The 20,195-nt window shown below is 37.1% G+C and overlaps 3 protein-coding genes across 3 annotated transcripts in view; all 3 read right to left on the bottom strand.

Moving 5' to 3' along the window:
• The window catches only part of tfa (transferrin-a), a gene marked incomplete in the record, with an annotated part of 5,060 nt that extends 1,529 nt beyond the window's left edge, over nucleotides 1-3,531 (bottom strand). Inside the window, 13 exon segments of the mRNA NM_001294244.1 lie at nucleotides 4-104; nucleotides 337-501; nucleotides 601-621; nucleotides 701-797; nucleotides 885-1,030; nucleotides 1,121-1,268; nucleotides 1,625-1,794; nucleotides 1,927-1,979; nucleotides 2,055-2,184; nucleotides 2,545-2,736; nucleotides 2,824-2,926; nucleotides 3,206-3,348; nucleotides 3,469-3,531. Coding sequence (NP_001281173.1) covers nucleotides 4-104; nucleotides 337-501; nucleotides 601-621; nucleotides 701-797; nucleotides 885-1,030; nucleotides 1,121-1,268; nucleotides 1,625-1,794; nucleotides 1,927-1,979; nucleotides 2,055-2,184; nucleotides 2,545-2,736; nucleotides 2,824-2,926; nucleotides 3,206-3,348; nucleotides 3,469-3,508 — 1,509 coding nt within the window.
• A 2,161-nt stretch (nucleotides 3,532-5,692) lies between these two features.
• Nucleotides 5,693-12,132, bottom strand: ubxn7 (UBX domain protein 7). Its single transcript, XM_008334019.3, has 11 exons — nucleotides 11,976-12,132; nucleotides 10,558-10,711; nucleotides 10,312-10,376; nucleotides 10,120-10,185; nucleotides 9,752-9,864; nucleotides 9,052-9,198; nucleotides 8,840-8,927; nucleotides 8,362-8,492; nucleotides 7,279-7,822; nucleotides 6,849-6,928; nucleotides 5,693-6,709 (listed from the first exon to the last, which is right to left on the bottom strand). The coding sequence occupies exons 1-11, from the start codon at nucleotides 12,043-12,045 to the stop codon at nucleotides 6,548-6,550; spliced, it is 1,620 nt and encodes a 539-aa protein (XP_008332241.1). The 5' UTR covers nucleotides 12,046-12,132; the 3' UTR covers nucleotides 5,693-6,547.
• A 255-nt stretch (nucleotides 12,133-12,387) lies between these two features.
• Nucleotides 12,388-17,965, bottom strand: ppp1r7 (protein phosphatase 1, regulatory (inhibitor) subunit 7). The gene is made up of 10 exons (XM_025052476.1): nucleotides 17,852-17,965; nucleotides 16,955-17,050; nucleotides 16,484-16,539; nucleotides 16,174-16,239; nucleotides 15,945-16,075; nucleotides 15,665-15,827; nucleotides 15,451-15,567; nucleotides 15,249-15,353; nucleotides 15,063-15,149; nucleotides 12,388-14,746 (listed from the first exon to the last, which is right to left on the bottom strand). The coding sequence occupies exons 1-10, from the start codon at nucleotides 17,889-17,891 to the stop codon at nucleotides 14,570-14,572; spliced, it is 1,038 nt and encodes a 345-aa protein (XP_024908244.1). The 5' UTR covers nucleotides 17,892-17,965; the 3' UTR covers nucleotides 12,388-14,569.
• Between the last annotated feature and the right edge of the window lie 2,230 nt (nucleotides 17,966-20,195).

Below are 20,195 nucleotides of genomic sequence, written 5' to 3'. Positions count from 1 at the left end.
TGTGGGTTTGCACTTGTGCTGATTCTCTGTATCACCAACACAGAGAGAACAGAGCGTGGAGCTCACATCTGCTCCAGGGGCACAACTTTGACTGAAGAAGGACTCTGAGAATGACACGAAATAAGGAACAATGATATTAGATTTCTCTGAGGTGTGGAAGTCACACTGATGTTTCTGCACAGTTGACTTTGTTAAAGGCTTTTGTCTTGTAGTCTATCTAGGAAACTAGGTCCTTCACAGTAACTCCAATGAATCTGTTTCAGAGATGATTAGATTAGAGAAAAAAGGGGAACTCAACTGTTAATGGCTAGTGCTAAGCTAACTGGGGTTACTTACTGAAGTCACAGCTCTGAGTATTTTCGTGAATGCGACCCATGGGAATGTTCCAGCCAGCAGTTCTACCAATGCCTGTGTGGCAGGACTTCTTGTTCTGCAGATTGTCCCAGGTGATACCTGAGTCTTTCTTTATCACAGCCACAGCAAAGTAATGGGATCCAGAATCTGAAAGGATGAAAAAAATGGGTTTGAAGGTTACAAAATGATAATTGATATATACAATAATTATTACATGCAAATGCAGTATCTTCAAAGCCAAATTACCCCGAGCGCTGCTGCACTTTTCTGTGGAAAAACACACACACAAATATTACTTACATTTAAAGAGACAGCAGAAATATGTTTTAATCCCTGTAATGATCACCTGCATCATACTGCTCCACCATAGCAGGAACCAGACCACACTTTCCGGCTGTGTACACTTGTCCACCATCTACTGTTGCTGCATCAGCATCTGAACGCTGTAGCATTAACAGAAAATCAGAAACAATAGTCATTAAATTAAACAAATGTGAGTCCTGTGTGTTTTTGGGTGGACGCCGTCATACCATAATTAACTTCAGACAATGTTCAGGTGATTCTCCTTTTACGCATGTCAGTTCCATTGTTTTGATATTCCAATCGTCACACTTTGATGTCTCCTCACCCAAAACACACCATCTGAGGCCTTCAGGTGAACTGGTGGGAATATTGACTGAAAAAAAATTAAATAAATTAAATTAAATTGCCTTTTTATAATGTGCACATGCTTCATCCAGCTACAAATGTGTTTTTTGTTAAATACCTCTCTTCAGGCTTTGGAGGATTCTCATGTACTTGACACCCAGATACGTGAAGGCGTCTGTGTTCGGGGGGAGCCTGACCAATTTCTCTGTTGAATCCTTGAACATCAGGTTCTTTCCGTGGTCAGTTTTGAAAAGGACGCCTAGATGCTGGACAGACACAGACCTTCTTACAGAAACCTTACTAAGGAATATGAAGCACCAAGGAAACTGTAAAGTGCCCAAATTTCTCTCAGGTCCAGAAAGTTGACTGAGGAGTACCATAGAACAGAATTAGAGAAAAGGCTACATTTGTATTATTCTCTACTTATTTTATTGGTAAAAGCATTAATCAGGCCCCACAGAAAGTGCTGTTATGATTATGTCTGGTGAATGAATTGGTGTTTGTGTCTCTAAAATACAGTTCCTTCTTTCTGTTGCTCAGTTGGCTATTAGCTACATATGGTGAAGACTTTTAAACTGGAATCAATAAGACTGTTACATTACACAGTTCTGTTGGCGATTACCTGTCTTTGAATCTCATCGAGAGCATTCCAAATGAGATCCTCAAGATCCTTGTCTTTTCGTGTGACAACAGCATGAGCTGGTACTCTCTGCAGGTTACAGCTTTTATAATTGTCTATAGGTGCTCTGGTGTTATCCAAGCACAGCAGCTCGTATTGGTCCTTTTCCCCGTCTGCAAAACATTCATAAAGTGGTATTCAAGTTGATCAGTCAATGCCAATGAATTGACTTTACAATCATTGTTATCAAATAGTCAAACACACACACACACACACACACATATATATATATATATGACACTAACCAGGTATGGTGAGGTGCTTAATGAAAGCCACATCTCCTTTCTCCTTCAGACACCTGTACATCAAACTATACGTTTAAAAACACTTCAGTACTAACATGAGAAAAAACTGAAAAATTAAAAACACTGACCTGAAAGCACCATCATAGTTATAGTATCTGTTAGTACTAGTCATGCTGCAGTCTGTATTACACAGTTCACAGAGTCTGGGGTGATTTTTAGCTCCAGGAACACAGCTGCCTCCAAAGAATTCACTGACAGCTGTAAACATTGCAAATATTTGTGTTTCTTAAGGAATTCATTGTGGCCTAGTAAATCAAATCTAGCGTACTGCAGAAATATGTGGACATAGTCTAAAAACTGACAGTCTAAAATTAATTACAAACATTGTTGTACTGCATGTGACATAGTGATATTTCTTTTTGTATTTTGTTATTTTTCTTTTGTTAATATCAAGAAAAGATATTTAGCTAGCAAGTTTTACCAGTTAATATTAAAAAAGTCACAGCCTCCGAATCCTCCAATAAAGTCAAAGATTAAATACTGGATAAGGTGAAATTAGCAGAATTGACCTTGTTACAGGTCATTCAAAATGTCCATCACAAGAAGCAGGTGACTCACCAGTTTCCAAGGATTTGCTGTCACTACCATTCCAGCTTAAATAACTCCTGGACAGCAGCGTTCCAATGGGAATGTTCCATCCAGCAGACTTCCCCAACCCAGTGTGACAAGATTTCTTTCCCTTGAGGTCTTTGAAGACGAAGTTAGTTTCCTTCTTTGCCACAGCAACAGCATAGTAACATGTTTCTGAAGCTAGATGCACATAGAAAAATGGTGAGCAGAAATAATATCAAAATAATATAAAAAGTTTCTGTAAAGACAATCGACTGGTAGATATACCAGATTTGTACTCTTCAGCAATAATGGGATGCAATTGGTAGTCGTCCAGTCCAGCAGTGTAGATTTCTCCACCGTCCAAGGTGATGGCATCTGCCTCGGAATTCTGTTATTGCAAAACACATCTATATCAAACTAGTGAGGGAGACTGGAGATGATTGTTGAACAATTTTTCTCCAACCTGTCGCTTTTGAGCCTTTAGCCTTCAGAACTCTGCATCTTGTTTGTGTGTGTGTGTGTGTGTGTGATACAATGGCTTTAACAACAATAAACTGACAGCCAATCTGTAAAATTACTACAGTAGATAAAACATCATTAAATGCACTACTGCCAGGGCCTAAGTGCCCTGGAAATGACTTTGAATTATGTTTGTGAATTTTCTCACCTTAATTGCAGTCAGACAATCGATGATGCTTGCTCTGTCCACGCAGGTGAGTTTTGTAGAGCCCTCCAAACTCCGACACTTTGCAAGCTCCGCAGGTGAGGTGACGCACCACTTCACCCTTTCACCGTCCACCAAAACCGCAACTATATAAAGACAGACGGGAACGAAAACATACAGAATGTTGTAGCCACAAACCTCAGATAAACTGTATAAGACTGAGGAGGAAACGTTGCAAAATCTGTAAAAAAAAGTCATGTTCTTACTGAGGCATCCGAGCAGCGCTGCAACGAGAAGAGACTTCATGTTGGAGTCTGAAATTCAGCAGAGCAGTGACAGAGCGCAGCTCTGGCTTTTATATCGCAGGAGTGTGTACTTAAGTGAACAAGGGAAAACAGGGAGAAGTCAGACTGCCTATGTCCTAATAGCCCTCCCCCAGCCTTCCAGCCCCCCAGCCTCAGCCCTCCCCTCTTTCAGGTCAGGAGATCATTTTTGTAATAGTGGATTTTTCTGCCCTTTGAAAACACAGTTAAAAATCTTTTTGGCGGAGGAGAGAGAGCGGGAGAGAGAGAGAGAGAAAGAGAGAGAAAATTTAATCTGATGATTCACAGGGTAGCTGTGAGTTAATCACGATCAACAGCAGGTAGATGTATGTCACACATTTGTGAATAATCCAAATGATGAAATTATTAATATGGAGCAATGTCTATAAATATATATAAAATCTATAAAAGCTGTAACACATAGCTTTGAAGAGTTTGTGGATTTTTCTGTACATTGCACTTTAACAAGATTTTAAGGAAGCATCAGAGTTTTCAGCATTTGTCACTTCTGTTAGTTTCAGTCTGGCATAACAACATTTGTATCGACTGTGTATTAGAGCAATGATAAGTGGCTAAAATGTGGAAGCCCTTTGGCCATAGGTTAAAAAGACGAAGAAGAAAATTACAATCAATATGATCTATGCATTGACTTTGAGGAAGGTTTCATCATACCATCCATAAACCAACTTCAAGTTGACCATGGGTATGATTGTCTATTGTTGTATGGTCTTTACATTGTGTTTAGCGATTATGGACTGGTGACCTGTCCAGGATTGAGTTGTAGAAGATGAAGACAATCACACTCCAGATCTACAAAGTCATTCTTAGCATTTGTGCAGACTGGCACAAAACACAAACAGACCCTGGGAAATACAGGATGTGTTGTTGGTTTCTTTACATGTTCAAAGATTCCTCATTCCTTCTAAAGACAAAAAATGAGGCCATCCACAACCCAGCAAAGTAATTTCTGTCTTATTTCCAAATCAAACTATTTTATTTTTTAAACTGTAACCAACCTTCTCCCATCTATTTTTATGAATAAACCCTTTTTAAAATAACTAGAATATGATCTAGATTTCCTCAAATGTTACACAACTATGGCAAAGGATCAGAAGTGTAATTGTGACAGATGACTTATTAACTTCCATTGATTTCTTTCTGAGAACTTATGGACAGGGCCAAAGGTGACAGGGTCAACATCCTTCTTACACAACCAATATCTAATCAAACAAACCAGGTCTGAAACCAGATCAGATGGAGCCAACGTCCTGGTTTCATCAGTTAACATTTTGGCTTGTTTAAAGGTTACAAATGGTGTCGACATTCTGGGTTACCAAATTTTGCACAAAACCTGAGCTTTAGACGGAACTTTAGACAAAACAATAAACAGACCTAACATTTTCAGTACACATGTCCAATGCTGATGTTGTTCCACAGGAACAGTGCACCCTGCATTCTGTGATCTCCCTAAACTTAGTTCAGGTTGTAATAACAAGGAATGCTTTAAAATCTCCTTAACTCAGTATGCAGAAACAAACAAACACACAGTGTGGAGTGAAGAAATCGCCAGTGTCTGCACATTGAAACACACTCGGTCACCTCATGTGTTTGTACAGCTGCGTGTCCTTTTCTTTCAACTCTGACCATTGCTCTTTACAGACACTGCAATTATTTTGTGCTGGTTTATATAAAGAAAAATATCTATAACCCTTTTGTATGTAAAATTATATACATACAAAATCATACATATTTACTTTGCATACAGAAACATGTTATGTTATACATGTGTATATATATATATATATATATATATAAATATATATACACACATATATAAATATATACACATACATAACATAATTCCTTTTGGGAATAATTTCATCTCCCACCTGCTTAGTTGTTCACATTGACAGGTCTTTAGACATGATGTACCCAAACCTTTGCATGCCACTGTAAATATATACATATATTTTTATATACAAACAGTACATCTACACACACGTGATCTTTATTCTGTTTCTGTATGCAAAGTAAATTCTTGACCACTTCCGAAACAATATGGTTTGTTCTAATTAGCCGAGTTAGAAATTCTGTACACTTTATAAAAGGGTAGTATCGTGCAATAACATGTTAAGAAGATACAGTAATAAAAGACCAGAAACATCTCTACCTTGATTTAGGTGATTATATTTTAACATGAGCATATTTTCTTGGCAGCAATTATATAAAAAAAAAGAAAAGAAAATGACTACAGTTTATCAGCAGTCTTCCTGCGCCATCGCTGTACAGTGTAGGTCTGACAGAGAAGACCAACGTTCATCCATTCTTCACGGTATCAAAAGGTGAAATCCATAAACTGTCTACAGTTCTCTAATAGAAACATGGATAAAAATGTGCAGATCAGCTGAAATTCTCAGACCTACACAAATGTGTCATGGACACTGGACGCCTTTTCAACTGTATGGTTGTTTGTTTGTTCGCCACACACGTCTTTCCTTATAATTAAGCCTGCTCAAACAATGAGTGAGTGAAAGACCAAACTCCCTGTTCCTAGATACAGGAAGAAACCAGAAGCTCGAAAATATACTCTTGCCATTAAAACTACTCTCTGGTCTGTTTTTATACAGGTCTCTGATGCTTTGAGGTCTACCAGGGGGAAGTTTCAATTGAAAATGAGTTATATCATACATCATTCTACCATGATGAGCTTTAGTTATCAGACCACACACATCAGAGAGAGCACATATCGAGATACTCAAGAGTTTTGAATCTGTAACATCTTACTGCGTTGTGGCAGAACTTTACAAAACAATTAGGTTGACAGTATACTTTTCCAAATAGTTGAATGGCAAAGGTTGTGGTCCATCCACCTTGGAGTTGTCTTACAAAAATTGGTCTATTTCCAGCAGAAAGAAAGGGTGACTGTATCAGAACCAAAATTATTTATCCAGATCACTGGTGTAAAGGTGAGGTTTACCAAAGAAACACAAAAAAGCAAAAAGTCAGAGTGTCTGAGCAAAGGCTAGTTCCTTTCCTGCACAAAGACAGTCTCTTGCGGACAAAGCCCTGCATCTTGAAGTGTGATGTCATAGTCCAAGTGAGCGAGCTTTCTTCTGGGAAAGTTAGTGACGAGTTCGAAACGTTCATTTGGGTAACCCTTGGACTGGACGTGTCTTACCAGTGCCTTAAAAAAAGAAAAAACACAACACACAAACAAACAAAAAAAAAGAGTCTCAAATTGAAAGAAAGACATTTTAACACAACTAATACATAATTATGTAGATGTATTTGCTGCGGCCTGTGCACAAGAGGTGTGTACTCACTAATAGTTTTGCTTTAGAAGACATGGAAACTTGCTCTCTTTGACCATCTGGGTAACGGAGCATCAACCTGGCTTTGGGACCTGTGCAGAAAAACAAACACTTTTTGAAAGGATTCACAGATGAAGTCAACATACACTTAGATACAGTAATAAATAAACAGTAAGTGACAATGTTTTTCTTAAATACCAGTGCAACACAAATATGCGCTGAGGAAGAAAGCATATCACTGCATAAAAAGCACAGGCACAGAGACAGACAACAGCTTACAATGAAACCTTTGGTATTTTTTGTTACTGCTCACTTGTGCCTCTATTTTTACTTTTTAAGATTTAAGATTAATGAATTTAAGACAGGTATATTGTAGTATAGAGACAGTGTTCAGTCAAACATTGTGATACTATGTGGATTAAATTGACTATATATGTGGTACCATTGTCATCAGGATAGTCTAGATCTGAGCTGTTGGAGTTGGTTGTCTTTGTAGGTCCAGTGTTTTCTGCTATTGCGGAACAATGGTTCCCCCCAGAACCTGAGTCAGGCTGAAGATGACTGGAACCAGCAGTAGAACCAGGAGTAGCAACAGCAGTACACACAGTGGGCTCTAGATGGTTCTTTTTGCTCTCTTCTTTTTTGTGAGTGTGGTTGTTTTCCTTGTATGGAGATTTTCTGTGGGAGGAGGTTGAACTGTCTGGGTGTGGACGCTGCTGTGTCAATGCAGTGGCACCTGATGCCACCGCTGCATGTTTGCTGGATGAACTTTTTGCATCATCGTGTGATGCTGGCGTTTCACTGTCTGAGCCATCAACGGAGATGGGACCCTCGCTGTCAGAGAAAGGCTCTGCGTCCGATTCCTCGTCTGATCGAGGGGAATCAGGAATGTCAGGGACATTTGAGGACACGTAGTGAGTTTCCTGTAGGGAGGCTCTGATCGCAGCCTCTAACTGGCTGTCTTCACTGGCATCAATCAAGCTTTCCTATGGAAGATGTCAGGAAATGAGAGGACATGGTGTGAAAAAAATAAAAGTATGCAACACAAATACACTATAATCATATAGTAAATTAGACACCAGCTATATATTATATGCATCTATGATGTGTTAACTTTAAGACTGTACATCAATGTTGAGAGTTGAGAATTGATTGATCTTTAATTGAGGTTTCTTCAGTTCTAAGAATAGACACTTTCTGAAACCTGAACAACAAAACTTAAATGAGGATCCTTGAGGAAAACTCAACCAAATACCGGTAAAAAAATGTGGCTGCTTCTCTTATTGTTATAAAAATGTGTGCTATATTCTACAAATTGTAAGGTTTAGGTTAGCTGATCTGTTTGACTTGTTTTCCACATGTATATATATATATATAACTTTTTTATTCGTAAGAATGCTTTTTGTTTTTTTCCGGAGGTGTGAGGAATATGGGATGCAACGACGTTCGTATCAATTACATTTCTGAAGCAGAACTAAACTACCACTTGGAGCAGTAGTTAAAATATTGGATAAAGGAGACTTACAGAGCGAGCTCGTTTAGCAGGAGGTGCCTGGCAGGATGGTCCGTCTAGTTGACCATGCTCTGCCAGGAAGCCCGTCGCCTGCTCCAGAAACGAGGACACATCCAGCTGGTTCCACTCCACCATTTTTTGACCTAGAAAAATTCCAAAATGTTTGCCTCAGCACTGTTTTGTAACTTAAGAAATTACAGAACATGATTTGTTAATGGGGAAAAACTGACTTGGGTGCTGAACTTTTGTGTAATAATCCAGACTTTCTAGGACTTGTACTAAAGAATAACTAACCAAACTATATATCCCATAATGCATTGCCACCTTCTCCAAAAGGTAGAAGAGGTACACTGACATACTACTAAGAATTTATTTAAAGCAGACTAAATTGAACACACTTTGGGATTTTTATAGGATTTGAATATTGATCCCTCTTTTTAGAGTGAAAAAGCATGACCACTTGCTAAATCCACATAGACTCTTCACTCACCTGTGCGAGGGTCCAGGATGGAAATGGGAAATTTGTTCAGTTTATAAAACTGGATATACCTTTGTCCTTCTTCACTGTCATGATAAACCTTTAATAGGAAATAAATCCAAAATTCAACAAAGAGGTCCAATTTCTGTGCCTATTTATTAACATAACAGTCTATCTTGTGATATAAAATGGATGGTTTATGTTTTTTTATATTTTATACACACCTGCCAGAATATGAAGTGTTCTCTGATGATAGTTTTCACTGCATCGTTACTCCATACATCCCTGTTCAGACATTGACAGGCAAAATCCTGAACATTCTGAATGTTGATCATGAGCCACTTGTTCTCAAGCTGACCACAGTCTTTTGCCTGTAAACACATGAAAATGAAATAGGAAAATTAAAGTCTATAGGAGTAGTGACACACAGTGTTTCAAAAAGGCCAAAATGTTTTTTTTTGTGACAAAGCCAAGGAATTTATTGCTGCATGAACTACATAAACTAGATTACAGGTAGTCCACACCAATAGCATTTCTTTTATTATTAAGTCTCTTTATCTGAAGCTTTCTAGTTCCTTTTTAATGTAATTTTTTATTTCACAGGCCAACAACAAAGAAAAAAAGGGGGCTATATACTGGTGGGCCAACTCTAGTACACATTTGATACGATCTTGCGGGCCAAATATAATGTGGACCAGATGTGGCCCCTGGGCCTGAGTTTGACTTGTGTGATCTAGAGTATATATGTAGAAGCAGGTGATGGGCTCACACATCCTGATGGATAGGCTGAGGCTTTTTAACTTTTTCAATAACCTGTTGTTAAGACACCATCTTCTGCTCACTCGCCATCAAAAATTTCACGAAAAGTTGATAAAATTGGAGTAACGCTTGGTGGTGTAATGTGTCCAGCTAGTGACCCCTTACCGTCTCAAAGCTGCCTTTGTGCATGAGCTCAATGGGAGGACGGAAGAGGTCTGCCAGGGTGCTGAGTTTCTTATCCACTGCTCCACCGTTACGGAGTTCCTGTTCCTGACGAACTAAAAAAAGAAAACATTATTGGAAACACAGCGCATCATTTCTTGTCTTCCACAGTACTGTTATGGTTGTGTTTTTATCTGAGCTTCCACCAGTGTCTGAAGAAGAACTGTGACTAATTCTGACTTTTCTTTATCATAAAAGGCCTCTTCAATACAAATTGAAAGACTAGAGAAAACATTTATGTACAACAATTCATAGCAAGTAGATAATTTGAGATGAGTGGTACTAAATTCACTTTGTTAGACTTTACTTACTTGTTTCTGTTTGAAAGTCTCGAAAACCATCAAATATTGATCGAGCAGGTCTCCTTCGCTTTGGCACTGAATAGGTTACACAATAACATGTACACATGTTACTTCAATGGACAATATTACTTAGAAATAATACAAAATTTATGGTAATTAAAAAATATTGTTATGTCAAAAACAAAAAGTGTAGTGTAATACCTCCAAACAGTGGTTCCGGTTCTACCAATATGTCCTGCTTCTGTGGAATAGGTGCTCGTACTTCACTGCAAAATGTTTACAATACTGATGTCATTGGTTTAGACATTATGCAAGTAAAACAGACACAATCTCAGTTTGATTAACTCATCTGGCAGGAGAACCTCATCAGAAATAACTAACATTCTTGCTTTGATTTCCCCATGATTCAAACTTATCTTAAATACATAGAGAAAAAAATGAACTTACTCTGAAGGTGGAGCTCTGCTGCTAGAAGCCGCAGAACTGGAGCTGGTGCTGGGCTCTTCTGAAAGACCGCCTCCATCCAGAAACATGGTCACTGCCATCTCTAGGTTATTGTTGCATGCTTCCAGCATGTGTTTTCCTACACTTTCTGTGGCTCCTGAAAAAGGAAAGGAAAGAAAGAGTTCATAGTAAGAAAACACAAAAGAAAAAATAGCAACTCTACATCAGTATTATATCTATGACACAAGGGAAGACAACTGATTATAATAGAATTATAATGATATTAATTAATTATATGGCAAATAAAAATAGCAACTTGCAGCAAAACTGCAAAATAATATTTCCCCCATTTTTTTAAGTATCACTCGCGCCACTCTAAAACAATTTGTAATGATTTTTTAAACACCTTATACTGAGCACGATGCTCATTTTTTAAAGCTTTTGTTTGTTTTGCAGGAGATTCGACCAAATTGCATTGCATTTATAGGCACACTGTACAATCACAACATTTATACTGAGTAAATAGCATCCCCTACAGAAAAGAGAAGCAAACAACTGTTTTTCGAAAAACAAACAGCGACCTGTACAAAATTTGAGTCTAAAAATGGACATGTACGGAAAAGCGTGATTTTTGAGTAGATTTAATATATAAGAAAATTAAATAACAAATTCAACCGCCGCGTTTTTGTATTTATACTTTAGGCGCGACAAAATAAAGAATATAATAAAGGAGTTGCATGTAACTTTTATGTTTTAAATTGCAGAGTGCCGGTTGCCTACGACGCTCGCTCTATGTTCGTACTGCGCATGTGCGTTTCACTTTCCAACTCTAGTGGAATCAGCCTACCGTCATGAGTATTCTGTTTTATCCCATAAATAACATAAAATCGAAATAAAAACCTACACTTCTAATCAGACTGTTTAAATCACCTAAGAACACTTCAACGAGTGTAACGTACCGACGTGTGTTCACAAGAGTGCGGTTAAGACCACAGTTAGAGTGGAGCTGACAGCGAGACAACATGAAGCCTGGCTGCTGATGAAGAAGGGAAATGTTCTCAGTCGGCGTCCATTGCACATTATCCTACAACCAGGCAGTGCAGGGAATACACGAGCACCTCCAAGATAACTAAATAATGTGTTTATTTCACACATTAAGAAACGAGATGCGAGAGTTGGTCTTTTGCATTACATTATAAACCGATAGTTTGTGATAACATCTCCGAGTCTTTTACATGAGTTGAGCACACTGCTGGATCTGTTTTTTCCCTCATTGACAGCGCAGTGGCCAGAGCAACACTTAGCGAGCGTTAACTCTTCTACGCACCAATCTAGTGGGTTTTTTACAGGACTAAAATATTCCTATTGGACATCACAAACAATTCTGACGTATCGCATGGGAAAATATGTTTTTGTTTTACCTGTTATCGCTGTGAATTGTTGTATTAACCCGTTCATGGCCGGAGTTGAGCTGTCTCCGAGCGCCGCCATCTTACCGCCACAAACAACAACATAAATGTGACGCGTGCGCTGTGACTACCTTTTTTGTCGGGCCTGGCTGCGCGCGAGCCCCAACGTCACATACGTCACTGGGGCGCGATGATATATGGGTAATATAGTTCAATACAGTCAGAGTAAAGTTAACCATAACTTTTCATTTGCTAACAAGTTATGATACATTAATTCAATTTGTATTTTATATTTAAAAATATTACAGAGATGTAAATTAAATAAATTAAAGTGTTACAATATAATATAATTTCCATTTACTGACTCGGTGAGAAAGAAAATCCTGTAGGAATTGCTCAGTTTCACAGCCATTAGAACAACACATTCTCAAATAGTGTCATTTTATTGTTATTTGCATAATACATTCATTTTCAAACAGAATCAACCAAGTCCATAATCTAACGCTAACAATTGAAGGAACAAAAGGTAAAAAGCAATGAGCTGCTCATTCACAGCCCAACAAAGGTAAAGTGACGGCATCATACATTGCTCGATTGTGCTGCAGGTCACAAACAAGAAGAAAAGTAAGGTATATCTCTTCAGTTAAGGTATCAATGACTTTTTGCCAGGAAAGTGCCCTTCCCATTTTTACAAGTGCACACAAAGTTCAGTCCAACTGGGCATTAATAAGTGTTAAATCCAATTATAAAATAACTTTATATTCTGAGATGTTTCTTCATTTTGTCCCTAATTAGAAATTTTGTTATGATGTGAGCTCATTAACCTTGTACTTTCTAACTATGCAATTAAGTTCAAGTTTAATAACAATTTAATAACAGTAAGAGTAAAAAGAAAATCTACTTCATTATAGACATCTATGATACAAACCAACATGTTTGCTTATTCACAAAACAAACTTGATATTTACACATCTCTTCAAATGTGTAAACCATCTTTAAGCTTATATGTGATATGATATGTAAAAGTTTTATGCAAAAAGATTTTTTTTTTTAAATCTTGGGACCTAAATTGAGGCTATTGTGACATTAATATGACTGTTCAGCCCTGAGGTGGAAAATGTCTTTACTAAAATGGGAATAAAACAAGTATATTTAATATGTATTCATGGCAATGCATGGTCGATATGAACTGCTGGAGTTTGATCAGCATATGGAATGGAGCAGAAAGGACATTTTATTGCATTAAAATTAGTTGTTGGGTATGCTCAGTTCTAAAATGTCTGATCAACTGGGAGTAATTCATTTCCACAATTTGTGGAGTTAAAGGTTAAGGGTTGTAAAATAGGATTATTTCAAGATTACTGATAACTGCAATTAGGGAGTACGAAACATAACACATCAGACGTTGAAGCAATGTTTGTATAAAACATAAATAAGTACTATATCCTACTGGCTATTAAATCTTTTGCACTATCATCATTTTTAGTAAGTTAAAAAAAAATCACAGTTGAATTTTACTATAATGGATTATTATATTACCCCTAACTATTGGTCTAAGCTCCAACAATGATGCTATATTTTGAGTCACCTGATTTACCTTTCTTCTCCCTTGCGCATGTTACGACCACAAGACTGAGAAAAACCAACATATTTATGTCGACAGTTAAGTGCACTGTTTTATATATATGTGTGTATCATAACAACACAGAAGTGCCTAAATAAAATTAAACAGTATCTTAAGTGCTTCAGTAGTAGAAAACACACTCTGCCAAATCAGAAAATTTATAGTGTGCAGGTCAGTTGATGTTCTGAAAACAGGACACTGGCCTAGTTGGAGTTAACAGAAATAAAGATGAGCTAATTTGAGCAGTGTTTTACAACCATCCATCACTTGCTGTTGAAATGTTTCTTTCAGAGAAGACAGATGCTTTCACGTCTCATTTAGATGCATCTTGCGATTGCGGCATGTTTATTACAGAACAGTTTTGCAGTAGCTGAAACTTATGAGCAGATTGGAAAAATGTAATTTCATTTGTTCTGTTGTAGTATTGTAAGGGTTAGAATATGTATGAACCCAACCTAATAGTCTTGTTAAACTGTTGTTGTTGCAGTTGCTGTGTACACGGCAAGAACAGACTTATACCAAATAGTAAAAAAAAAACCCTAAATTAAAAAGAATGTATCTCTTTCCTATGTTTTGTTAACTGCAACATTGACATAATAAATGACACAGATTTTCTACTTTGCTTTTGGGCACCATATAAGGAAGATGAGGCTATTATAGTGTGCTGTATGCAAAACAATAAAACTACAATAAGTGTAGAGCAAAAATGACGACATAGGGCGTCGGCTATTTCAACAGTTCATATTCAACTCAATAAATAAGTAAGCCCCTGTGCAATAACGCAGATGAGCAAAGTATGAATGAGAGCTTACATGCATGCCATGTATGTTAAGAGAACCAAGGATGACTTTATTGTGGGGATGCTCCTTTTTGAATGTATGATTCAGTGACTTACAAAATGAAGTTTGTTACTGCAGAGAAGGGAAACGCAGGAGCCTAGGGAGAACACTGTGAAGTTTGCATGTGGGTTGAATACTGCAGTTTAAAAGCGGATGAAGGTGGCATCAATCTGGCGTACACTGGGAAGAGCCAACATGATCTTTCGCCGGTATTGCGGGTCCTTCTGTAGGGGGTTTCTTTCAAGATAGACCGTCTCCAAAGACTTGGCATTCTTCAGCTCGTCCAGGTCTGACCAGTTGTCTATCTGATTATCGTTCATCTAGGTAGGTAAAGACATTAGCAGGCAAACAAAAACATAACACAGTTAGCATTTAATAGCTAGACATATTTTAATGGTAACCAGGGATTTTTTTTCATTTGTGGATATCTTTTAAATGACCACACCCAGTGTGTTTCCTTGATCATTTATACAGATGCATTTGGATAAGCACAAGAAGAGTTAATCATTTATGATGCAGTATGCTGCTGTGCATACTGTCCACTGCCAACGAGTACAGCATACTGTTTATAAGTTTGTTGAAACTAACAAAGGGTGGATGTGCTGCTGAGAATTAAAATGAACATAGGATACTGACCCAGAACTCCTGCAGTTCAGTCAGGTGGCTGATGTTCTCTATTTTCTTTATTCGATTGGCTGCAATGTCCAAGGTTGTCAGCTTTTTCTGAGAGAAAAAAGAGGAGTAAAGTATAAGTAAAAAAGACTTACTGCCTGCTCAGAATCCAGTACTCTTAGAAATGTCTACTGATTTTGGGTAACTTACATTGTTCTCCAAGCCCTCTATAATCTCAATGCCATTGTGGCTCAGATAAAGCTCCCTCAGGTTAACGAGGTTCTGCAGACCTTCCATTTTAGTAATACGATTACTCTGAATGGAATAAATGGAAAACACATTAATGACCAAAGCAAAACAATATACATGGATTTCTACATTGTGAGTGCTGAGGAAAACTTAGGTAAAATACCTGAATACTTAACACTGTCAGGTTGTGCAAACCCTCCAGATTTTGAAGTTTGGTTATTTTATTAGTACCAAGAAACAAACTTTGCAGTGATGAGAGCGTATCCAGGTTTTCTATGACCTGTGAATTAGACAAAATGCACATTTTCTATTTCTTTTTCTATACAATGGATTAAAGTTTATAAAACTGAAAAAATAAATGGTGAAGAGCATCCTACCCGGATGCGATTGGAGCCCAGCTCCAGCATCTCCAGGACTGTGAAGTGATCCACATTGCCAATGGTTGTAATTTTGTTATGAAGCAGAAAAAGCTTTTTCAGCTGAGTCAACTTCTCCAAACCCTCCACCTTCCTCAGAATGTTAAAGGACACGTCAAGCTGCCTGTGGGACAGACATACAAATTGCTCGAACAACACCGACAAATTTAAGTGATTTTACTCACTTTGAAGTTAGATAGCATTATTCATCAAATATTATTATACAGTTATATATACTCACTCCAACTCTGTGAGGTTGTGCAGGTTCTCCAGTTTGCGGATCTGATTGTCATAAAGATCTAGTTCTCGCAGTGAGTTCAAACTATCAAGATTTTCGATCTTTTTGATGAGGTTTTGTCGTAACGACAGTGTCTACATAAAAGAAACAAGAAAGAAAAATAGAAGTTGAATCAACATAAAAAATGTAGGAGTTTACTTCACATTCAGCATTCCATATTGAGGTCACTTACTTTGGCTTTTTGTAGAACCTCCAATCCCTCAATCTTTCCGATACGACAGTGAACAAGATCAACATCCTTAAATGAATAAGAGACAATTTAGGGCACTGTATAACATCTTTTTTATGACTCATAGCATTTCTTCACAGTAATTCTGCCATGTTTACATTTAAATGCTACAAATAAAATAAATTAGACAAAATGAAATGACGAATACACAAATAGCATTTTAACAAGTTTAACATTCTTAAAAAAAACTAGTAAAATAAAACACTCATGAATAATTACTTAAATGCAATTAAAAATGCATTTAAGTTTTTACCTCTTCCTCTGGATCCAAAGTTATGGTGTCCATGTCTACGGGAGACTCTTCTTTACCTTTAAATAAAGAAAGATTTGATTTTCATCTTTCATTACATCTGCTTGTCAGTAGATTAAACAAGGATAAACTTTGTTTGATTTTGATAAGAGCTAACCTTTTTCTTCTTCGATCAGTATAAAATTATTTAAAAATGTAATTTAAAAGACACAACAACTATGTAACAATGATCTCTGTCAAACTGCATTTCCCTTTATCTGATTTTCTGTCAAATAACCTTTTATGAAAACTGGTGGGTTCCAAAAATGTTAGCATCTGTATGGTAATTCTATTTAAACAATTTCTCAAATTAATCCCGCTCAGTTGGAGTATTCGAAATAAAAGAATTGGTCCAGTGGTGACATTGGTCAGGCCATAATATTTGCAGCTGACAAGCTGAATTTTGAGGCTGCTGTAATTCTTGTAAATACTTACTTGTGGTCACAGGTTGATTTGTATCTACATCACCGTTAATACTCCTCCTCCTGGTCTCATCGTCACCAGACTCCTCCGACTCACCCCTCCGGTCCACTGCAGGAAGATGATAAAGGACATATTTATTTTAAATAGCAAATGCAAAACTTTAATGGTGTTATAAAGAATAATTATTGATTCTCAAATGGCTTAAGTGGAAGGATAATTAAGATTAGACACAGTATGACCTTCCTGAGGTAAACAGACCGCATGGGTGAAGACAGACACACTTTAAAGATTATAACTCTAACAAGTCTATGGTTAGCACAGGTGCCATTCCGATTCTAAAATATCTTGTTAACCATTAATATAGACAGTTAAATTTCGTTTATCATAATTAAGAGTATAGCTTAAAAAATGAGAATCGATATTGACTGAAAAAAAACAAGTTCAAAGGGCATTGTTATTTTTTCATAAATGATCCGTAGGAACTTGAGTAGCTAGAAGTAGATACATTTATTAGTAATTCTGCTGAAGTAGAATAGCCTTACAAGATTTAAAAAAAAGCTAATTTTAGCACTGCTAACCTCGCTAGCACAGCAGCCAGGTTAACAAGCATAATGTGGAGTATGACATCACCGCAAAAGTTTTGAAATAACAGTGTATACACGCCACGACACTGTTATAACACGTTACATATTAGTTAAATAGGGCGGTGTGGGTGAATAACGATGAGTGACAGCGCATTGTTGTTAGCCTGTTAGCTCGCTGGTTAGCCAGTGATGCAGGTGTGCACGACCACGAATGGAAAGACTAGCTAGATGGGCTAATACAAAACTAGGCATATCTGTACTGACTATTATATACTCCGACAGACACTGCGAACATGGAAATTTGCATTTTTACGTATCTACCAACCTTCCATATCTTGGAGTTCTCCAGCAGACGGGGAAGCCATTTTTACTGTAAACACTCCTGACAACCGCTCAGCCAATCCGATGCGAGCTCGTTCTGCGGCTGAAAGAACACTAGAGGGCGTCGTACAAAAAATCTAAACAGTTATGTATTCTCTCTCTCTCTCTCTATCTATCTCTACCCTACCCCCGCTCTCTCTATTTAACCCTAATTTGATGTGTTATTTCATCAGATTTCTTTATGTTCCTAAAGCCAAATCATTTATTGTCTTGTAAATAAAAGTATGTGATCAAATGCATATATATATATATATATATTGTTAATTCATTTTTCTGAATTTTGTGGTTTGTTTTTAGACAGATAAGCTACAGACAAATGTGCCGAACAGGATCTGCAGCCCAGAGCTGTTGATAGGAACTGAAGTAATATAATGTAATGCAAGTATGGACTAAGAGGCCAATTTTGCGTATTAACTGATTGGGAAAAATATATACAGTAAATGCATATTTCAGTTTGATAAAAGTGAACCAAAGGTGTATTATACCAAGTTCCATACTTGTGCCAAAAAGCATACTTTGCCCTAAGATCCCTGTCTGTGAAGTGTCTCAGAGCAGATTGTTTATACAATCACATCTGTCAGGCATATCTTCCACTTTAAGATTTGGCCTGTAGCTTGAACTCGGTCAAACAGCCCCTGTGTTTAAACAATGTTTTACTATACTTTGTTTTACTACTACAAGTGCATAAAACAAATAGTATATATACAGGTTACACACATAGATTATCTTGTTGTTGAGAAGCTGCTGTGTTATTTATTCCTGATAACAACGACCTTTAGAAATAATAGATACTGTATGATGATGACCCTAATATTTTGATAGGTTCTTGAAAACACAGATATTCACAGAATGTTCCAGATTTTCCTAGTTATATCTACAACTCTCTGTATCATCCAGGATAGAGATATGAGTTCTGTCATAACTGTCAACTACTGCTGTGTTGCCCATATGATGTTTTTTGCTCAGCTTCTGGCTAAATATTTTTTAAGTTAGCAGGTCAAAAAAGCATGGAAAGAAAAACAGCGGCTAGAATCACTGTACTTATTAACAATGCCTTAACAGTGAACTGAGTTGGTAAGGTTAACAGCCAGCACACAGGAAGAATGCCTTCAAATGTGTGTCAGTGTTTAGGGGGTATAACATGTAACATGCTTTGCCAAATGCACTAGAAAAGTGATAAGCCCTTCCCTAATGATTTAGCTACAGTTTTTAACACACGGTACACTACGATGGTTTAGACGTGTGCTCAGGAGTGATACAACGCTGAGGATTGAGCCCCTGAAAAGTAGAATATAATGAAACCGGATGTGGAGGCTCGTTGGCTAATACGGTGTGAAATGGGTGCTGAAGATCAATTTTGTAAATAATAAAAAAAAAAATATATATATATATTTGTTAGAACAACCCCATTGTGCTGAGCTGTCACTCCTACAAAAGTTAAACGATGACTAGTTAAGTGACAGATTCAGGAGTGAGTTACTCCCACTTAGCTAAGGCAAAAGATTTCATTTACACTGCGCTGTTTAGCATCATGTTCTTAGTACTGCAGATGACATTCTTGCTTAAGAATAAGATACTGAGCAAAAAGAGGAACTGTAGTTTAGTTACAAGTAGACTAGACCACTGTTAAGGCATTGGCACTGACAATGAAGTGGACTATTTAAAGATCACAAAAGCTACAAAACGGAAGTTGTCAAAAGAATAGAAATTGTTGCTGGAATGAAATCCTAAACAAATCCCACAGCTACTTGATGTCCTGACTTCCTGGCTTCTTCTTGGAACAATTCTTTAAATGTAGTTCAGCATGTAATCCCTGGTAATGGTCATTAGGTTTAATATATATATATTTATATTGATTTAATGTGAATGTGTTTTATTTGGATTATCTCACCTGTAGACCTTTGCAATTTATTACGTCAACATTTCTCCTGATCCCAATAAATATATCATCTTAACATTTCTCACAATAGCAGCTGTTAGGACTGCACCAGTACTGTAAAGCAGTTCTGTTTGGCCAGGAACCAAGGCCTTGTACTGTACTAATTGTCAAGATAAAAGGATATTTGTTGCTAAGGTTGAAACCCACATAAAAGGGTTGATGCAACTGACCCCATTATTAATTTATTTAATAATTAATTTAATTAAATCATTAAAGTTTATAGCTTGAATAGTTTTTAAGGATCGTAAATATTCTGCACATACCTAGTTTAAATATTGTTTATGTTTCTTGTTTAAGGAAAACATAAAATGTGCCATGCGCATTTCAAATAATGCAACTGGATTTCTTT

This window comes from Cynoglossus semilaevis, chromosome 20, assembly GCF_000523025.1.
Source record: "Cynoglossus semilaevis isolate Cse_v1.0 chromosome 20, Cse_v1.0, whole genome shotgun sequence".
In the NCBI taxonomy this organism is placed as follows: Eukaryota; Metazoa; Chordata; class Actinopteri; order Pleuronectiformes; family Cynoglossidae; genus Cynoglossus; species Cynoglossus semilaevis.
This window is presented reverse-complemented; position numbering and strand designations above follow the sequence as displayed.

Coding starts and splice junctions, on each gene's coding strand:
- ubxn7 (XM_008334019.3), bottom strand. CDS start 12,045: ATGGCGGCGCTCGGAGACAGCTCAACTCCGGCCATGAACGGGTTAATA. Junction 10,186..10,311: donor ACCGGAACCACTGTTTGGAG/GTATTACACTAC, acceptor TAACCTATTCAG/TGCCAAAGCGAAGGAGACCT. Junction 6,710..6,848: donor CTTCTAAAGCAAAACTATTA/GTGAGTACACAC, acceptor TCTTTTTTTAAG/GCACTGGTAAGACACGTCCA.
- ppp1r7 (XM_025052476.1), bottom strand. CDS start 17,891: ATGGCTTCCCCGTCTGCTGGAGAACTCCAAGATATGGAAG. Junction 17,051..17,851: donor AGAACTCCAAGATATGGAAG/GTTGGTAGATAC, acceptor ATCTTCCTGCAG/TGGACCGGAGGGGTGAGTCG. Junction 15,150..15,248: donor TAGAGGGCTTGGAGAACAAT/GTAAGTTACCCA, acceptor TTTTTCTCTCAG/AAAAAGCTGACAACCTTGGA.